The sequence below is a fragment of the Festucalex cinctus genome, chromosome 12, assembly GCF_051991245.1.
Source record: "Festucalex cinctus isolate MCC-2025b chromosome 12, RoL_Fcin_1.0, whole genome shotgun sequence".
NCBI classification, from domain to species: domain Eukaryota; kingdom Metazoa; phylum Chordata; class Actinopteri; order Syngnathiformes; family Syngnathidae; genus Festucalex; species Festucalex cinctus.
Window position 1 is genome coordinate 20,776,826 of NC_135422.1, and position 14,846 is coordinate 20,791,671.

The 14,846-nt window shown below is 46.0% G+C and overlaps 1 protein-coding gene across 2 annotated transcripts in view; it reads left to right on the top strand.

The window, feature by feature from the left end:
• The window catches only part of LOC144031821 (nesprin-2-like), a 42,682-nt gene that overhangs the window by 15,085 nt on the left and 12,751 nt on the right, over window positions 1-14,846 (top strand). For both annotated transcript variants that reach the window (XM_077539276.1, XM_077539277.1), the window contains 15 exons: window positions 2,296-2,469; window positions 3,689-3,838; window positions 3,907-4,044; window positions 4,905-5,075; window positions 5,152-5,285; window positions 6,503-6,710; window positions 6,802-6,984; window positions 8,254-8,361; window positions 8,627-8,790; window positions 9,609-9,756; window positions 9,830-9,924; window positions 10,185-10,416; window positions 11,525-11,719; window positions 13,178-13,285; window positions 14,003-14,170. In XM_077539276.1, coding sequence (XP_077395402.1) covers window positions 2,296-2,469; window positions 3,689-3,838; window positions 3,907-4,044; window positions 4,905-5,075; window positions 5,152-5,285; window positions 6,503-6,710; window positions 6,802-6,984; window positions 8,254-8,361; window positions 8,627-8,790; window positions 9,609-9,756; window positions 9,830-9,924; window positions 10,185-10,416; window positions 11,525-11,719; window positions 13,178-13,285; window positions 14,003-14,170 — 2,376 coding nt within the window. The remainder of the gene's footprint in view (window positions 1-2,295; window positions 2,470-3,688; window positions 3,839-3,906; window positions 4,045-4,904; window positions 5,076-5,151; window positions 5,286-6,502; window positions 6,711-6,801; window positions 6,985-8,253; window positions 8,362-8,626; window positions 8,791-9,608; window positions 9,757-9,829; window positions 9,925-10,184; window positions 10,417-11,524; window positions 11,720-13,177; window positions 13,286-14,002; window positions 14,171-14,846) is intronic.

The window sequence follows — 14,846 nt, forward strand, 5'->3', positions numbered from 1 at the left end:
CTTAATATAATATCATATCAAAAACAGAGTAAAACCAGGACTGCAGTCCTGTCATTAGATGCACAAAAGGCGTTTGACCGAGTTTCATGGAAATATTTAATTCATACGTTAAGAAAATTCAAATTTGGCCCGAAGTTTAGATTGGATTGAAACAGTATATTCTTCCCCTCAAGCAGCTGTCAGGGTGAACGGGTTCCGGTCTGCAAGGTTTAATTTGGAACGTGGATGCCGGCAAGGTTGTCCGCTCTCACCCTTGCTCTTTGCTATCAGCATTGAACCGTTAGCGCAACTCATTAGAGATGACGACGATATAAAAGGAGTGTTGATTGGCAATGAAAAACATAAAATATCTCTGTACGCCGATGACGTCCTTATGTATTTGACTGAGCCGTCCACTACAATTCCATGTCTAATGAAGAAGTTGTCATTATATGGGTACTACTCTGGGTACAAAATTAATGTAGATAAGACAGAAGCCATGGATGTTCTGGGTGATATCCCTCTGGAGCTAAAACGGCAAAGCGGGTTTCGTTGGCCAAAAGAGGGAATACAGTATTTGGGAATTTCTATTCCCATCTCATTAGACAATTTGTATAATGCAAATTATGGTAGAATAATTACTACTATAAAAAACGATTTAGATCGTTGGTCAGCACTGCCTCTCTCACTCATTGGACGCATAGAATCCATTCGTATGAATGTTTTACCAAGGTTTTTATTCCTATTCCAAATGTTGCCTTTAAAAGTACATAGGACTACATTTGAAGAAGTGGATACAATTTTTTCAAAATTTATATGGCAGGGGAAGCACCCCCGGATAAAATATAAAACACTTCAAAGAGTTGGGGTAGAGGGTGGACTTAATTTACCCAATTTGAAATATTATTTCTGGGCAGCACAATTGAAACCTTTGATATCATGGTTGCAAAGTGATGTTCATACGAGATGGTTAAGCATTGAACAAACAATGTGCTCTGTGCCTCTGCAAGCTTTGCCATTTGTTGACATTTCGGTTTTGGGTTTGGGAAGGTGGACTAAAAACACACTTGACATATGGAAGAGAGTCAGACTTGCCTTTAAGATGCCAACTCACCTCTCTGCTCTGTCGAGTATTGCACACTTGAAATCCTTCACTCCAAATAGTTTAGATGTGGGCTTTCGGAAATGGGCTGATCAGGGTCTTGTCTACGTTCATCACTTGATGGATAAAAATGGTTTATTGTCGTTCGAACAATTGGGGAGAAATTCACAGCTCCAAAAAAGTGATTTTTTTAGGTATTTACAAATACGGTCTTTTTTGACATCTCATAAAGAATGGGGAAAAATAATGGACCCATCACCGATTGAAATGTTCTTAATTGAATGTCAAAAACGGCAAGAGCACAAAAAAGTTATTACAAAACTTTCTAAAATATTTGTATTATTGGCTCATGATCAGCCCATTTCTGCAAAACAAAGATGGGAGGTGGAGGCGGGTCGAATTATATCTGATGAAAAGTGGAGAGAGGTATGTATGTTGGCGCACCGGACCACTAACTCCAACACATGGAGAGAATTTAAATGGAAGATATGTTGTAGATACTTCAGGACCCCAGACATTGTTGCTAAGATGACCCCTAATGTCCCAAGTCTGTGTTGGAGGAACTGTGGCACTGAGGTGCCTAATCACACACACATTTTCTGGTCTTGCTCCAAACTAAAGTGTTTCTGGGATGAAGTGTACAGGGCCATAAACCAGATTTTTCAAGTCACAATACCAAGGGACTTAATGGTGGCTGTACTTGGTACCACTCCACCTGGGGTGCAGGGACAGGCTGCAATATATCTTTTAAACATTCTTTTCACAGCAGCTCTGAAATGTATTACAAGCTCTTGGCTGCAAACTGAACCTCCCTCCTTTAATTTTTGGATTCAAAAATTGAGAGAAATCTATCACATGGAAAAGATAACCTACTTATTACGAATTCAAATGCATATTTTTAGAAAAAGATGGTGCCAGGTGGAAGATTTGATATTGAGGTCCAACTAGCAATACGCGCTGGGAGGGGTGCTTGTGGATGTACTACTCGTTGATTGTAGTGACTGTAGTGACTATTGTTGGCTGTGTAGGAATGCTAAGTATATAGATGACACTGTTTATGTCCTAATTATTGTATTTTCTTTTCATATATATGTATATTGTTTTTCTTTTAAGGAATGTTGTACAAAATGCTCTATTGTTGTAAAAAAAATAACTCAATAAAATGTAAGTTAAAAAAAAAAAAGTGAGTGGCCATGCAACCGCCTTTCTGTCAGGAGTGTCAGACGGAGATGTCGGCGCAGCAGGCCACCCTGGACCACGCCAGCCAACCTTCGGACCCGACAGAGGAGGAGGGCCAGCGGGGGCGCGACGACGCCAACCGGCTGGCAGAGGATCAGGGAAGCCTCCAGCGGCTCTGGCTCACCAGGCAAACGACTCTTGACATTCAGGTAGATGAGAGCAGTTTTGCTTCCAAGATGATAAGTTGGAACGGCTTGCAGCAATGTTTTGTGATCGGAAGGTTTCCGAGAACGGGACTAATTAAGAGAACACCAGTTTCTCAGCCAATCCCTTCTGTGCGGAATGTCATGTGACCAAAGCCAGACTTTTTGTGTATGATGGGATAAGCAGCATTAAGCGCGTCTTGATGGCAACGGTAGTTTGAAGCAGAACTCGCTAAAAGCTTTTCTTCTCTGTGGCTGGTGTTTTTTGGGTTTTTTTTCATACAGTACAGTAAACCAACCTGTTTTTTTTTTTTTAGACGTTTGTAAAAAGCAGGACTGATGATGATTTGACGTTCAACAATCTTCAACAAAAACTAGGCCAACCTTGAAATACTTCCTGTTTTCACGCTTCTTTCAAATGTCCTTCCATCTTTCTTTCAAAATTCTTTTTATTGGTTTCACAAGTCAGACAAAAAAAACCCCAACAAAACCCCACCGCGTTTCACTCTTAGCTGTGCATCACGCCAACCACAAAGTCCAAACATAAACAATCCAGCCAAACGTCTCGGCGCCATCATCCACGATACGTACTGCAGTCGTGCCAGTATCAGGACATCCGTCATCAGATGAAGGCTCCGATGCTCTGTCAAGTCGGAGCAGCATGAGCAGCGAGCGTAACTGAAGACAGTCTGTCCACGGTACTCGTCTGGACAGAGCATGTCAGGCTTCCTTGTCAAGTCTCTAATCGTGCTGAGGCGTTATTGAAAAATCAAAGAAAAGGTTCCCGCGAACTATAAAATTTCTTTTCAGAGCCAATCTGATTTTCTGAAACCGGAGGTTGCGCCTTTCAAATTTCCAAACTGTCAAAATTGTGCAGTGTGCTAACTTGTGCCATCTGCCATCTAGTGGCCGACATTGGAACTACACCCAAAATTAAGGGGCGTCCGAACAAAGTAGTTATAATTTGTGGATGGAAAGTCTGAGCAAAAGTGGGACTGCGATGGAGACGGCTTTACTGCATATCATTTATTTACACGTACGAATACTGTAAGGAGCCATTTTGTGAGGTCGCGTCGACTTTGCTAACTCTTTCAAGACGTCTTGTGTCAATCAGAAGACATTGTAGACTATTTCTACAGTTTGACAGCTTTGGCGTCAGACACCTGAACCAGAAAAAAAATAATAATATTGCCGTGTAAAAGTCATGCTGACATTTTGGCGTTAGATTGGTGAGCTGGAGGAGGACTTGAGCGTCAGGACGGAACAAGAAGTTCACCTTGAGCGCATCAACACCTGGATGGCAGACCAGAAGTGGAAACTGGAGTCAGCCCGGAGCCTCCTCAACCGGACCGACCTTCAGCACGACCCCCACCAGGTCGGTCACTCACCTGCGTTTTTTTTTGCTTTTCTAAAAGTTTGTTCAAATGTTTTGACGTCCATCAGGATCTGGAGGAGCAAATCCGGATGAAGCAAGTTGCCTTGCAGGAGTTAGCAGACTCCCATGGCCAGCGAGGAGGAGGCGGAGCCTTTGTGTGTCTCATTGATCAATCCAGAGCGGCATGCGAGGAGCTAGCTCAGCTGGTGAGAGATGCTAGGCTACTGTCAATTTGCTCATCTCAGTGTGTGAAGTGGTCTGAAGATGATTGACTTTTCTCCAGCTGTCCAGCCACAATTTTCAAAACAGGGGTCCTTTTTTTTTCCCTCCCAATAATATTGGCACAACTATCCAAACGCCACATTCTAAATTTGCACAACATTGTTTCCAAATGACGCACTTGAGTCACGACGTATACGAAAAACCCGGACGTAATGAGAGATGCGAATGCTCCTTTTAGTCAAGCTGTGTGCTCGTTCTATCATGGTTTGGGTTGGGTTTTTGTTATGGTTTCTTTGTTGATCACTTCAGTTGTTTTCCTTGTTTGTCAGTGTCTCGTTTTAGTGTGATCATGCTCACCTGTGCTTGTCATCCTTGTGTTCAGCCAATCAGTTCCCTCACCCAAGTGTGTCTTGTCCAGGTGTCACTTGTTGTGTAATTAATTTGTGTGTATTTAGTCACCTGTTTTCAGTTCAGTTCTTGTTGGTTCATTGTCGATTCCACTTTTTGCAGTTTCTCCCGTCTTGCCTTGTTATTTGAGTTTGCTTTGTTTTAGGACTTTTGTTTTTGTCGTTTCCTGTCTGCACCTTATTTTTACATAAGTAATAAAACCCTTTTTTGTTGGTACATTCCCTCGGCCTCTTCACTCCGCCTCCCCTCCACTTGGGTCCTCAATCCCCCACAAACCTTGACACGTTCCCCCTTTCAGTTCTTGACGGCTTTTGTCAATGTCAGCACTTTGTGTCTCTGCTCAAAGACGTGCAATTGATGATGTCATGATTTTGTTTGCAAAGCCCATCTTTCCTTATTGGCACGTACACATGATTGTGACGGCGCCTGTGAGCAGAACCGGACGGTGGGGCGTGACATGGCGGCGACCAGGCAGCTGCGGCTCAGCGTGGACGAGCAAATGGACGAGATGACGCGGAGGCTCGCCAGCACGGGTCAGATGCGAGATCTTCTCCGAGGCCCCGCCCTCTCGCTGCCGGCTCACAAAGACCTCCGACGGCGGCTGCAGGTAACGGCAGGCGACCTCGCCGCCGGGTGGCGCTCGCTCTCCGCCTCAAACCTGACGGGCGCTCGTTTCCCAACAGAGTCTTTGCCAGGACGCCAAATCTTGCGAGTCCGGTTGGGAGCGACTCCGGCAGACCTTGGCCGCTCTTCAGCAACGGGTACACCCGGACGAGGCCCACGTGCTGGCACGGCGCATCCATGCGCAAGCTCACAGGTGATGCGTACGTGCACGCACAGATGGGTTACAATATTCGGCTTCCATTGCCAAATGATTTCCCCTGCTGCTGATCACCGCTCGTGCTATGGGAAAGATGGACCTTACCACTCGGAAATTCCTAATTATGACAGAGTTCTGTTCATGTGATTTTGTTTTTATAACAAAATGCTACGTAATTGTGTCGATCCAAAAACAGCCTGCTGTGCTAGCGGACATTTTAACGCCCTTATAAGTGTTCATATTTCTTGCCATTCACAAATCCTTGTGCACTCTCGCCCATGTTGAAATTCGAAAAGCTCACTCAACTCGGAAACTCGGGTATCAATTAAATGATTACATGAGGACGTGCGATTTTCTATTCGACATGTGATATTTATCGTCATGATGCCACATGAAGGCAGCATAAGTCACGACCAATCATGGCTCAGCGTGCTGACCAAATCCAGAAAAAAGGTGAGCCATTATTGGTTGTTAAAGACTTCCTCAGCACAAGTGATGTCATCATCAGTCGACAGGAAGTGGAAAATTGTGTTTTTAAAGGTATTAATTGTACATAAAAAATAATTAAGCTGTTAAATTAATTATGGGCAAAATATTCACTTTTTACTGCTGAAAATGTCTCATTGAGTCAAGTATCCCTTTAACTTCAAAATAATCATAATAATAATGTGTTTTTTTTTTTCCTCCATTTTTTTCCAAAAAGGTTTCATTTTAGGTTCATATTTATTAGTTTTAGTTTGTTTTTTCTCATTTTAAAATGGTGTAGTTCTCTTGTTAAAAATGTATTTTTTTGAAACCATCACATATTATACAGTAAAAATGCCAAGTAACTTACAAAGTGCAATTAAACCCGATTGCACTGTCTAGTTGTGTGTGTGTGTGTGTGTGTGTGTGGGGGGGGCTTTTTTTTGTATTTATTTTTTTAAGAAATACATTTTTTTTTTTTTTTTTTTTTTGTCTGTGAAGCAAAATAAACGAGAGCACTTGTTACCTCGCATCACATTTCTGTCTGACTTGAGTGACAAAAGCAAGGTACCCATCCGAGCCGTGACAAAAACAAAAGCGAGGACCCTGGTAATTTATTTATTTATTTTTGTCTGCTGCCAGATGACCTCACTTTTCCAGGGGACACACAATACAGTTAGAGGAGCAAAGGTGTCTTGGGATTGTTGCCTGAGAAATGTCCTTTCCTTTCCTTTTTGCTATCGGAGCAGTTGGTCGCGCACGTGCTCCCGTTTGGACCAGGACCTCCAGAGAAGCCTGGTCCTCCAGACGTCATGGGAGAGTCACGCCTTCAACACGGCCCTCTTGTGGGAGTGCGTGATGGCAATAAAGGAGGAGGCGGCGGCAGCCGTCCCCACCAGAGATGGCGCCGCACGGCCACACCTGGACCGCATCAACGAGGACTTGCGCAAACTTCAAGTCCAGACAAACCGCAGCAACGCATTTTCTTTTGGAAGGAAGTGGTGCAAAAAAGCCTTCACGCGTTTGTTTCTCTTCTTGTATTGTCCAGACTCTGCAGGAGAGGGCAGACGCGTTGCAGTGCGACCTGCAGGGGGCGCTGGAGGCCTCCAAGGACCTGATTGGCTGCCTGGATCCCTCGGTAGCCGCTCTGGTCCAATCGGAGAGCAGGCTGCTGTCTCGGGCCATCCTGCAGCTCGGACGCACGCTGGCGGCCAAACGGCGAGAGCTGCAGGTGGCTCGGCAGGCGGACGAATGAGCGCATGAATGAATGAGTGTTTCAATATTAGGCATGTAACGATATCCAAACATCACGATACGATATGAAGCTCACAATACGGTACTTATGATATTGTGGGGAGGTTCACAATATTAATAAAAGGTCACAATATTGGAAAAAAATGATATACTTCAAAAAAACATGCACAATATTGTGCTTTTGTACAAATGCATATAAACAAGCTACAATCTCTAATAAGATTTCATATTGAGGCACTTACTTGCTAATGCAAGCACACAAATTGAGTTCTTCCACATGTTGACTCGCTTCAAAAGCATATTATGTACACTTTCATCTGACCAATGATGTGGATTTGAAACATAGAAGGGCCAAAACAGGCCTTGTGAAAATTAAACTAGCCACCAGAGGGTGCTACAATCTTTTTAACAGATGTGCTGCTTGTAATATCGTGACATGACGACAATGATATATTGTGCCAGCTTTAATATCACGATATCGCCGTTATTGTTACATCCCTAATGAATATGCGCTGACACCGCAGGCGGGGATGCCCAATATGGGGGGGTGGGGGGGTGTTCTTTTCATGTCATCCTTCACAGTCCGAAAGCTAACGGAATGCATCCACCAAGTGACACGAAACACTGCATCATGTGACGCGGCATTCACAGAAGGTTGGCTGGCATTTTTGCTCACCAAATAATTTTCTGTCAACTTTTCTCATGCTTTTGGCGCCTTGTAATGATGTCGGATGAGCCACAAACCAAGAAAGGCGTCCTATTGGGCAAGGCCACTCTGAATTTGGGCTGCAGCATCAACACGCCCCACTAGAGGGGGCAATTTCTGGAGGGATTGCACGTGAAGGTGGAAATGGCGATGAATGATTTGGGATGAGCTGGACAAGCCATCCAAAACTGAGATGCAGAAATCTTTTTTTTTTTTTTTTGAAAAATGCATTGAATGGGAAGGAGATGAGCACTTTCAAGTTGAAATGAGACAATTCAAGTTGAAATATTCTTCATTCCCGACTTACAAAACAAATGCAGTTGAATGGACATGAATGTGCTGGCATGCTCGGGACTATTTTGGACTCTGGAAGTCCGTTTGCAAATCTTGTGAAGGCTTAAGAATGAATCACTTAATCACACGTGTGTGTGCGTGCGTGGGCATGTGGGTCAGTGTGCCAGCAGGTCAAGTAGCGCACTGACCGACAAATGAGCGTGCGCCAATGCGGTCCTGATCCGCTTTTTTTGTTGACATATTCAGGAGGAGCTGCCGACGCTGCAGGAGGTGGGCAACCTCCTGGAGACTTCTGAGTCCGCCCTGGAGCGCTGCATGGAGCTTCTGGACATGCGGCGCCGAAGCCATCAGCAGGTCAGGCTAGGCCTTGGCTGCAGCCTCTCTCAGTTCTTGATCTTTCCCCCTGAAGATGCAAACCACTGTTGGCTTCAAGGTCAACTTGACTTGGCACTTTGGTGGCAGTTGACTCACATCTCACACCAGTTTCAATAAGAGGGTGTGCACACTTATGCAACCACATGACTTGCATTGATTTCTCTTCTTCTCCCTTTCAAAAAGTTCATCCGAGTTGTCCAACTTGTAGTGATGAAAGCGTTTTTTGTTGTGATGTGTGTTCAAGCACGCCGAGCTGCTGGACGCCGCCGCCGCCGTCGTCGCCGACCTGGATGTCCTTAACGAGCTGAGCGGCGGCGTCACCCTTAACGACGACGACGACGTGCGACGCTTGCAGCGCCTCAACCGAGGATGGGCCGATGCCTCCGCCCGAACGCAGGACGCTTGCAGGTGGGAACGTGAACGTAGAGTGGATGTGCCGGTTGTGTGGTTCATCAAGATGTTAAAACCCATTAAGGCCTAAAGCGCCTGCCAAAACATGCCTCGCCTCGAAAACCTGTGGTTGACTTTTCAGTCACCCCTAAAAACCTGAACTTTTCCTGGAAATACAACAATATTGACGAATTGATATCTCAGCTCCTGAAGCAGACAGAAACATCATTCCAAAAACATTCCAGAGCTTACACCTGTGGCGTTCCTACAAACTTATGTTTATTATTAGAAACCTTCAATATATATGTAAAAAAACAAAAGAAATGTCATATCTGTGGGTATATTTACCTTCAACACTGGAGCGCAGTTGTAATAAGCTTGGGTGATTGAGTGGTAATTATTCTTCGTCAATTGCGTTACAAAGTCGTCAAAATGTCCAACATCCTCATTGTCTACAAACACATTTCTTAGCAATGTGTCAGTGTCAACTCGTTACACTGATTCAAAGTCCCCCCACGCCGTTGTTTCTTTCATAACTCCCATGAATCTGCGTCAGCCATACATGCTGGAATCAAATTCCAGGACGTGCTACGAGGCCCACGTCACCCTCTCATGCAGATTCGGATGCTGAGAGAGCAAGAATGCGTGAAAACCAAAGCAAATGACGTGTCCGCTCTCCTGGCAGACGAGACCTGCAGTGCTCCCGGCCCGAATGGGTTCAATGCTGGCATTTTGCTGTGCAAATGGAAGCGTCTATCGGCGGTGATCAAGTTCCAAGCCAAGCAGGTGACTTTGTCATGTTTGTTGTTGTTTTTGGGTTTCCCACGCGGCACCAGCGAGCTGCAGGCGGAGGCGTCGCGTCATCAGAGTTTCCAGCAAAAGTGCGAAAGCTGGATGTCCTTCCTGCAAACGATGGAGGAGCGTCTGACCGTGGACCTGGCGGGATCCTACCACGGGCTCCAGCAGCAGCTCCGCGTTCACAAGGTTAGCTGCCGTCATGCACTGGCAAAAAAAAGTCCCGCCGGCTGTCCAACTCACCCGCCACTGGTGTTGTCAGCGTTTCCAGGTGGAGGAGTCCACAGGGCACCAAATCCTTCATTCCCTCGTCGCTGATGCGCTCCGCCTGCTGCAGGGAGGAGACGTGGACGACAGGTGACTAACAAAACTTTGGAATGCAAAAAGACGAGCGATTGGTTGCCGTCGGGTTTGGCTTTGGCCGTCTGCTCAAATGTGTCACTGACGCAGTCTGGCGTCATCTGAGCATTCTGCCCATTCCAACTTGGATACGAATCAATTCAGGAAGACTTTTAGACAGCCTCAGACGCCTCATCTCTCACACGGGAACGCAAGAGAGATGAATTGCTGAAGAGAAAAATGCAAAGCGCATGTGTTGATTGCGTCTTCCCCCTCAGGAGCGACTTGATCCTGACGCTGACGCAGTTGCGCCAGCAGTGGCGCGGCGCGGCGCAGCGGGCCGAGCAGCGGCGTTGCCTGGCGGAGGAGCGGATCCGGCATTGGCAGCGGTACCGCCGCGGCCTCGAGAAGCTTCAGCGCTTCCTGGCCGACGCGCAGGACCTCCTGCCGGGACCCGGGCCCCTTCCCGGCGGCCTGGGGGCCGCGCGGCGGTCTCTGCGCCGGCTGCAGGTGCTCGCCTTATCCCCTGTCAGTCAGAAAATTTGTCAACTTGCAAGCTTTCACGGGTTGTTTTTTTTTTTGGGACACGGTGATGACGCCCTGGCATGTGAGCAACATTCAAAACTTGAGCAAAGAGCAGGCCAAGCTGACTCCACTTTCTGATGTCACTCATTAGGCCACGCCTTTGAAAGCTGAAAGGCACACAACCCAGCATACGTAAAGTGCACTCCAGTTAAGTACATTGACATGCTCCTGCATTAGGTTACAATTAGTTTCCTTTATTTAAACCAGGTAACAAAAACTGGTGGTGTTTTTTCTTTTTTTCCTTTTTTGTTTTTTCATATTTGGAGTGTAAGGGACAAACATTTGAATCAGTCTCAATGAGGAAATGTGATTTGTTAGCGTGTGCACTGGGGCCTTGCAATACTAGTTGAATTGCTTTGTCAGTCCAAAAGGAAGGAAATAGCGACAAACATCGTTCAAACGTGATCCAAACGTCACTCGAGAATTGAAACGAATCGGAAGTGTTTTTGTCGCATGCCGCGACCTCTTGGAGGCAGCACAAGACCGACCGACCGACGTCTCGACTGACACTCGGCTCCAGGCAGGACACGCCCAGCTGCAATATGATTGGCTGCTGCATGCACTCCCGCCTGGATGCGATTCAAAAAGCACGTTGCTGTGGTCATCAGTTCGGCGCTAATGTCAGTCATTCTACGCAGCAGATAAGGAATACATGGCAGTAAAAACGGTCGTATTGTTTGTCTACATGTTGCTGCTCAACCATTTTATTTTCAATCCCTTGCGTAAATGCTTCAAGAGGGTCCGACATGAAAATGTATGTAACGGATGGGAACTCGACTGACCCGATTGCGTATGCTCTCACATTTTGAGTTAGATCCGCTTGCATTGCACTTTTGCTTCTCCCGATTGAAAGTGAGTGCACTTGAGTTGAGTTGCCCGCGTACAGCGCTCACTAGCTTGCTCACAAGCCAAGGTGGGACTTGATGTTGATTGGCCGGCGTCCTCACGATGATGTCATAAAGCAAGTGTGGCGTGCGTGGCTTGCCTTTGATGAGCTGAAAGGCTTTTTTATATGCTCGGCGCGTGCGCTCAGCACGCCCGGCTGCTTTTCCAGCGGCGGCAGGGCACCTTAGCCGCCACGCTGGAGCTGGGCGGCCGTCTCTTCTCCACGGCCGAGCAACAAGCGCAGGACGAGCTCCGGGCCCAGCTGGGGGAGGTGAGGGAAGAGTGGGACCGCCTCCGCGGCCTTCTGGCCCGCCGGCTGGACCTAGCCCAGACCGTCGTCCAGGTACACAGTACAGCAGCGCTAATAGAGTTAGCGTCAGTTTCTTTTTTTTAGCTGTTCACAAATCAACCACAATAACAAAAAACAGGCTTAATGATAATAGGAACACTTTAACAATCTAAACTGACAATATTTGTCACATCTGAGACAATTATTTTGTGCATTTATTAGTGCTGTCAAACAATTACAATTTTTAATCTGATTAATCACACTTTTTAATTTTGATTAATCAGCTAAATTACTTACGTATTCACGTAATATAAAATAAATACAAAATACCGTAATATTTTGACATTAACGCATTTTATTATCTGAATGTCATTTGCAAACATTGATTAAATGCATGTAAGCAATTGCATGCATGCGTGAATTGCTCAAAACATAACAGCATCATATCAATTGGGTGCAATTCAGCAATTATTAATTAATTAAACGCAAATTACTATGTAAAGTCACGTCGGGGTGTTTTTTAAAGCGAAATTTACCACCGAACACACCAACTGGAGTCACTCCGCTCTTCTTGGAACAACAGGCGTCGGAAATGCCGTGCATTGACCTCATCACTGACCTGCGCAGCCTTCAATGTAACCATCCGCCGTTACGTTCAAGGCTCAAGTGCGGTAAAAAAAAATAAAATAGTGCGATTAATATGAGTTAATACGTGATTAATGCGACATTTTTCTGTGATTAATTAATCTATTAACGCTTTAACTTTGAACTTTGACAGCCCTAATATATATATATATAATATGAGGCATTGTAACAGCTTTGGGCACAAAATGGCATAGTTTAAAGGCGCTATATAAAAAGCAGTCCATTTACCAGATCTATTATTATGAAATAAGAAGACATTCAAACAAAGATTCAGAAAAAATAATAATGAAAACACCCTATATATCCTGGAATATTGTAAAATGTTTTGCAGAAGATGTAAGCAAATTCAAATATAAACAAGAGCTGCTGTCTATCATTATTCTGTCAAGCGAGTGCAGATTTACAAGATTTTTTTTGTAGAATTTCATCAAAATATTGTTTGTTTTTTGAAAAAAAAATATATATATATAAAAAAAAAAAAAATGGAGATCTATTTTTTTAGCCCATATCGCCCACCGCTACGCCGCACAAACAAGTCGTTCCTGTACCCGAGATTCCTTGCGAGTGTGTTGAAGACAAAGCAATGTTGCGCAAATATTTTTGAGTTTGAAGCAAGCCAATTGTTGCCAACATTTGCTTTTGAAAGGTTTGCTGCGAGTCAGAGTTTGGACATTTGTAGAGTTGCTTTCCACTGACGAGAAATTGATGAGAATGCAAACGGGTGCCGTGACGACCACCCTTTTGTTGACTTTTGTCAACAAAAGTTGAACAACAAAAAGTTGTTCAGCAGCAGAAAATCCAGGTGTCACTTGCTGAGGTGGAAAAAAAGTGTCCAGGCCTTGAAAAAGAACCCATTTGTCTTTATAGAATTGGGAGCGCTGCGAGGCCCAAGTGGAGGACAAGATGCTGCAGCTGAAGGACATGAAGACCAGACTGGACCGGCCCATGTCGGAGCGGCAGGCAACCAGCGACCAGGTAGCGAGAACGAACGAACGTCCATACGGCCACAAATGTTGACGCAAAACGCACCTTATCTGCTCTCCTGTTTGGCAAACTGAACTCAGCCCTGCCAAGCTGACAACCAGCACGTGTCACATAACGTGGACTGTTCCGGAATGAAATTGGGAGCTGGTCAAATTCACCAAATGTCACCTGCGGTGCCAAAACTTTAAGCAGGCGTCAAAAGTTTGGCCATCAAATTGTGCATGTGGAAGGAAATGGCCTCAGTTCCAGCATGGCCTCTGCCAAATTCCCAAACGGGCTAAATGAGACATGATGTGACATTTGGACGGAAATTGAGCCCTCAGCGTACAATACGGCAACTCATTTGCTGCTTTGTGACATCCGCGATGGTCCACAAAGAAGCAAGAGTCGTCTTCACACGAGAGGCCCGTCGTTCTATTTTACGTTCCACAACAAAAATCCTAATCTGGGTTTTGTTCAGTGAGACTGGTGTCATGTCTGTTGAGCGTTCAGGCACAATGGGCCAAGTTGAACTCCTCACTCCACTCCTGACCCGTCAAAGGCTTTATTCCCCCCCCCCCCCCGGCTGTCGCCCGTAATCCCTTTTAGGGCGGGTCATCCTGACACGGGTGAAAAGAAAGTCCCAGAGCAGCAGAGAAGCACAAAGCGGTGGCAGACCTCAGCGGTTGCACAGCGTCACCTGCGCTAACCGTCTGCCATGGTATGCAGGACAACGAGGAGCGCCTGGAGGACGGTCTGGACGAGTGGGCCCTCAGCCTGAGCCAGCTGAGCGCCATGAAGACGGACCTGAGTCAGTACGCGATGGCCGACGACGTCCTGCTTCTTCACGAGCACGTCCAACACCTTCACTGCCACTGGGAGGAGCTCTGCCTCAAGGTCAGAATGGCGCCAACACACTTTTTTTTTTTTTTTGCTTCATCAGCCACTTCATTGGGATTTGCCCTCAACAACTTGTTGCTGGTTCCGCGTCCGCTAGTTGAACTGCCAGACGGCGGACTGACTGCACCTTCTTGTCTCTCACTTCTCATCTCCCTCCCTCCAACCTCCAAAAATCACACCTGTCTGTCTGTCTGTGCCTCTTCACCTTGCCGCCTAACCTGACTGATGGAGGCAGGTGGCCATCCCAACGCTGATTGTCGGGTCTGCTTCAGCTCTCCCAAAGTGGTGGTTTTGCCCCTTTGCCTCCGTTGTTGGCTCATGCGGGCTTCACTTGTTGTTTGCATGAACGAGCAGTGCGGCTTTCGATTTGCTGCTGTGATTTGATCAATCAAAATGGAATTGAGTTGCAACGTTTGTCGATGAGCTGCTTTTTTGAACGCTTTTGGAGTCGTCAGAGTCAAAAAGTTTGGTAGGTCTCCCCTGTTTTGGCACAGAGCTTTGCCGTGTGCATTGAGGTTTTGTGGCTTGTGTGCGAGCGGGCGAGATGAGGAATAGCGTGCTGGCGTGGCCGCCCTGTCCACATTCACAGATGCAACATCCGGTTTGTCGAGTGCAAGTTAACCAATTCATGAGCCGGCCCAGCATCTAATCAGCAGCTGATCCTTTTTGAATT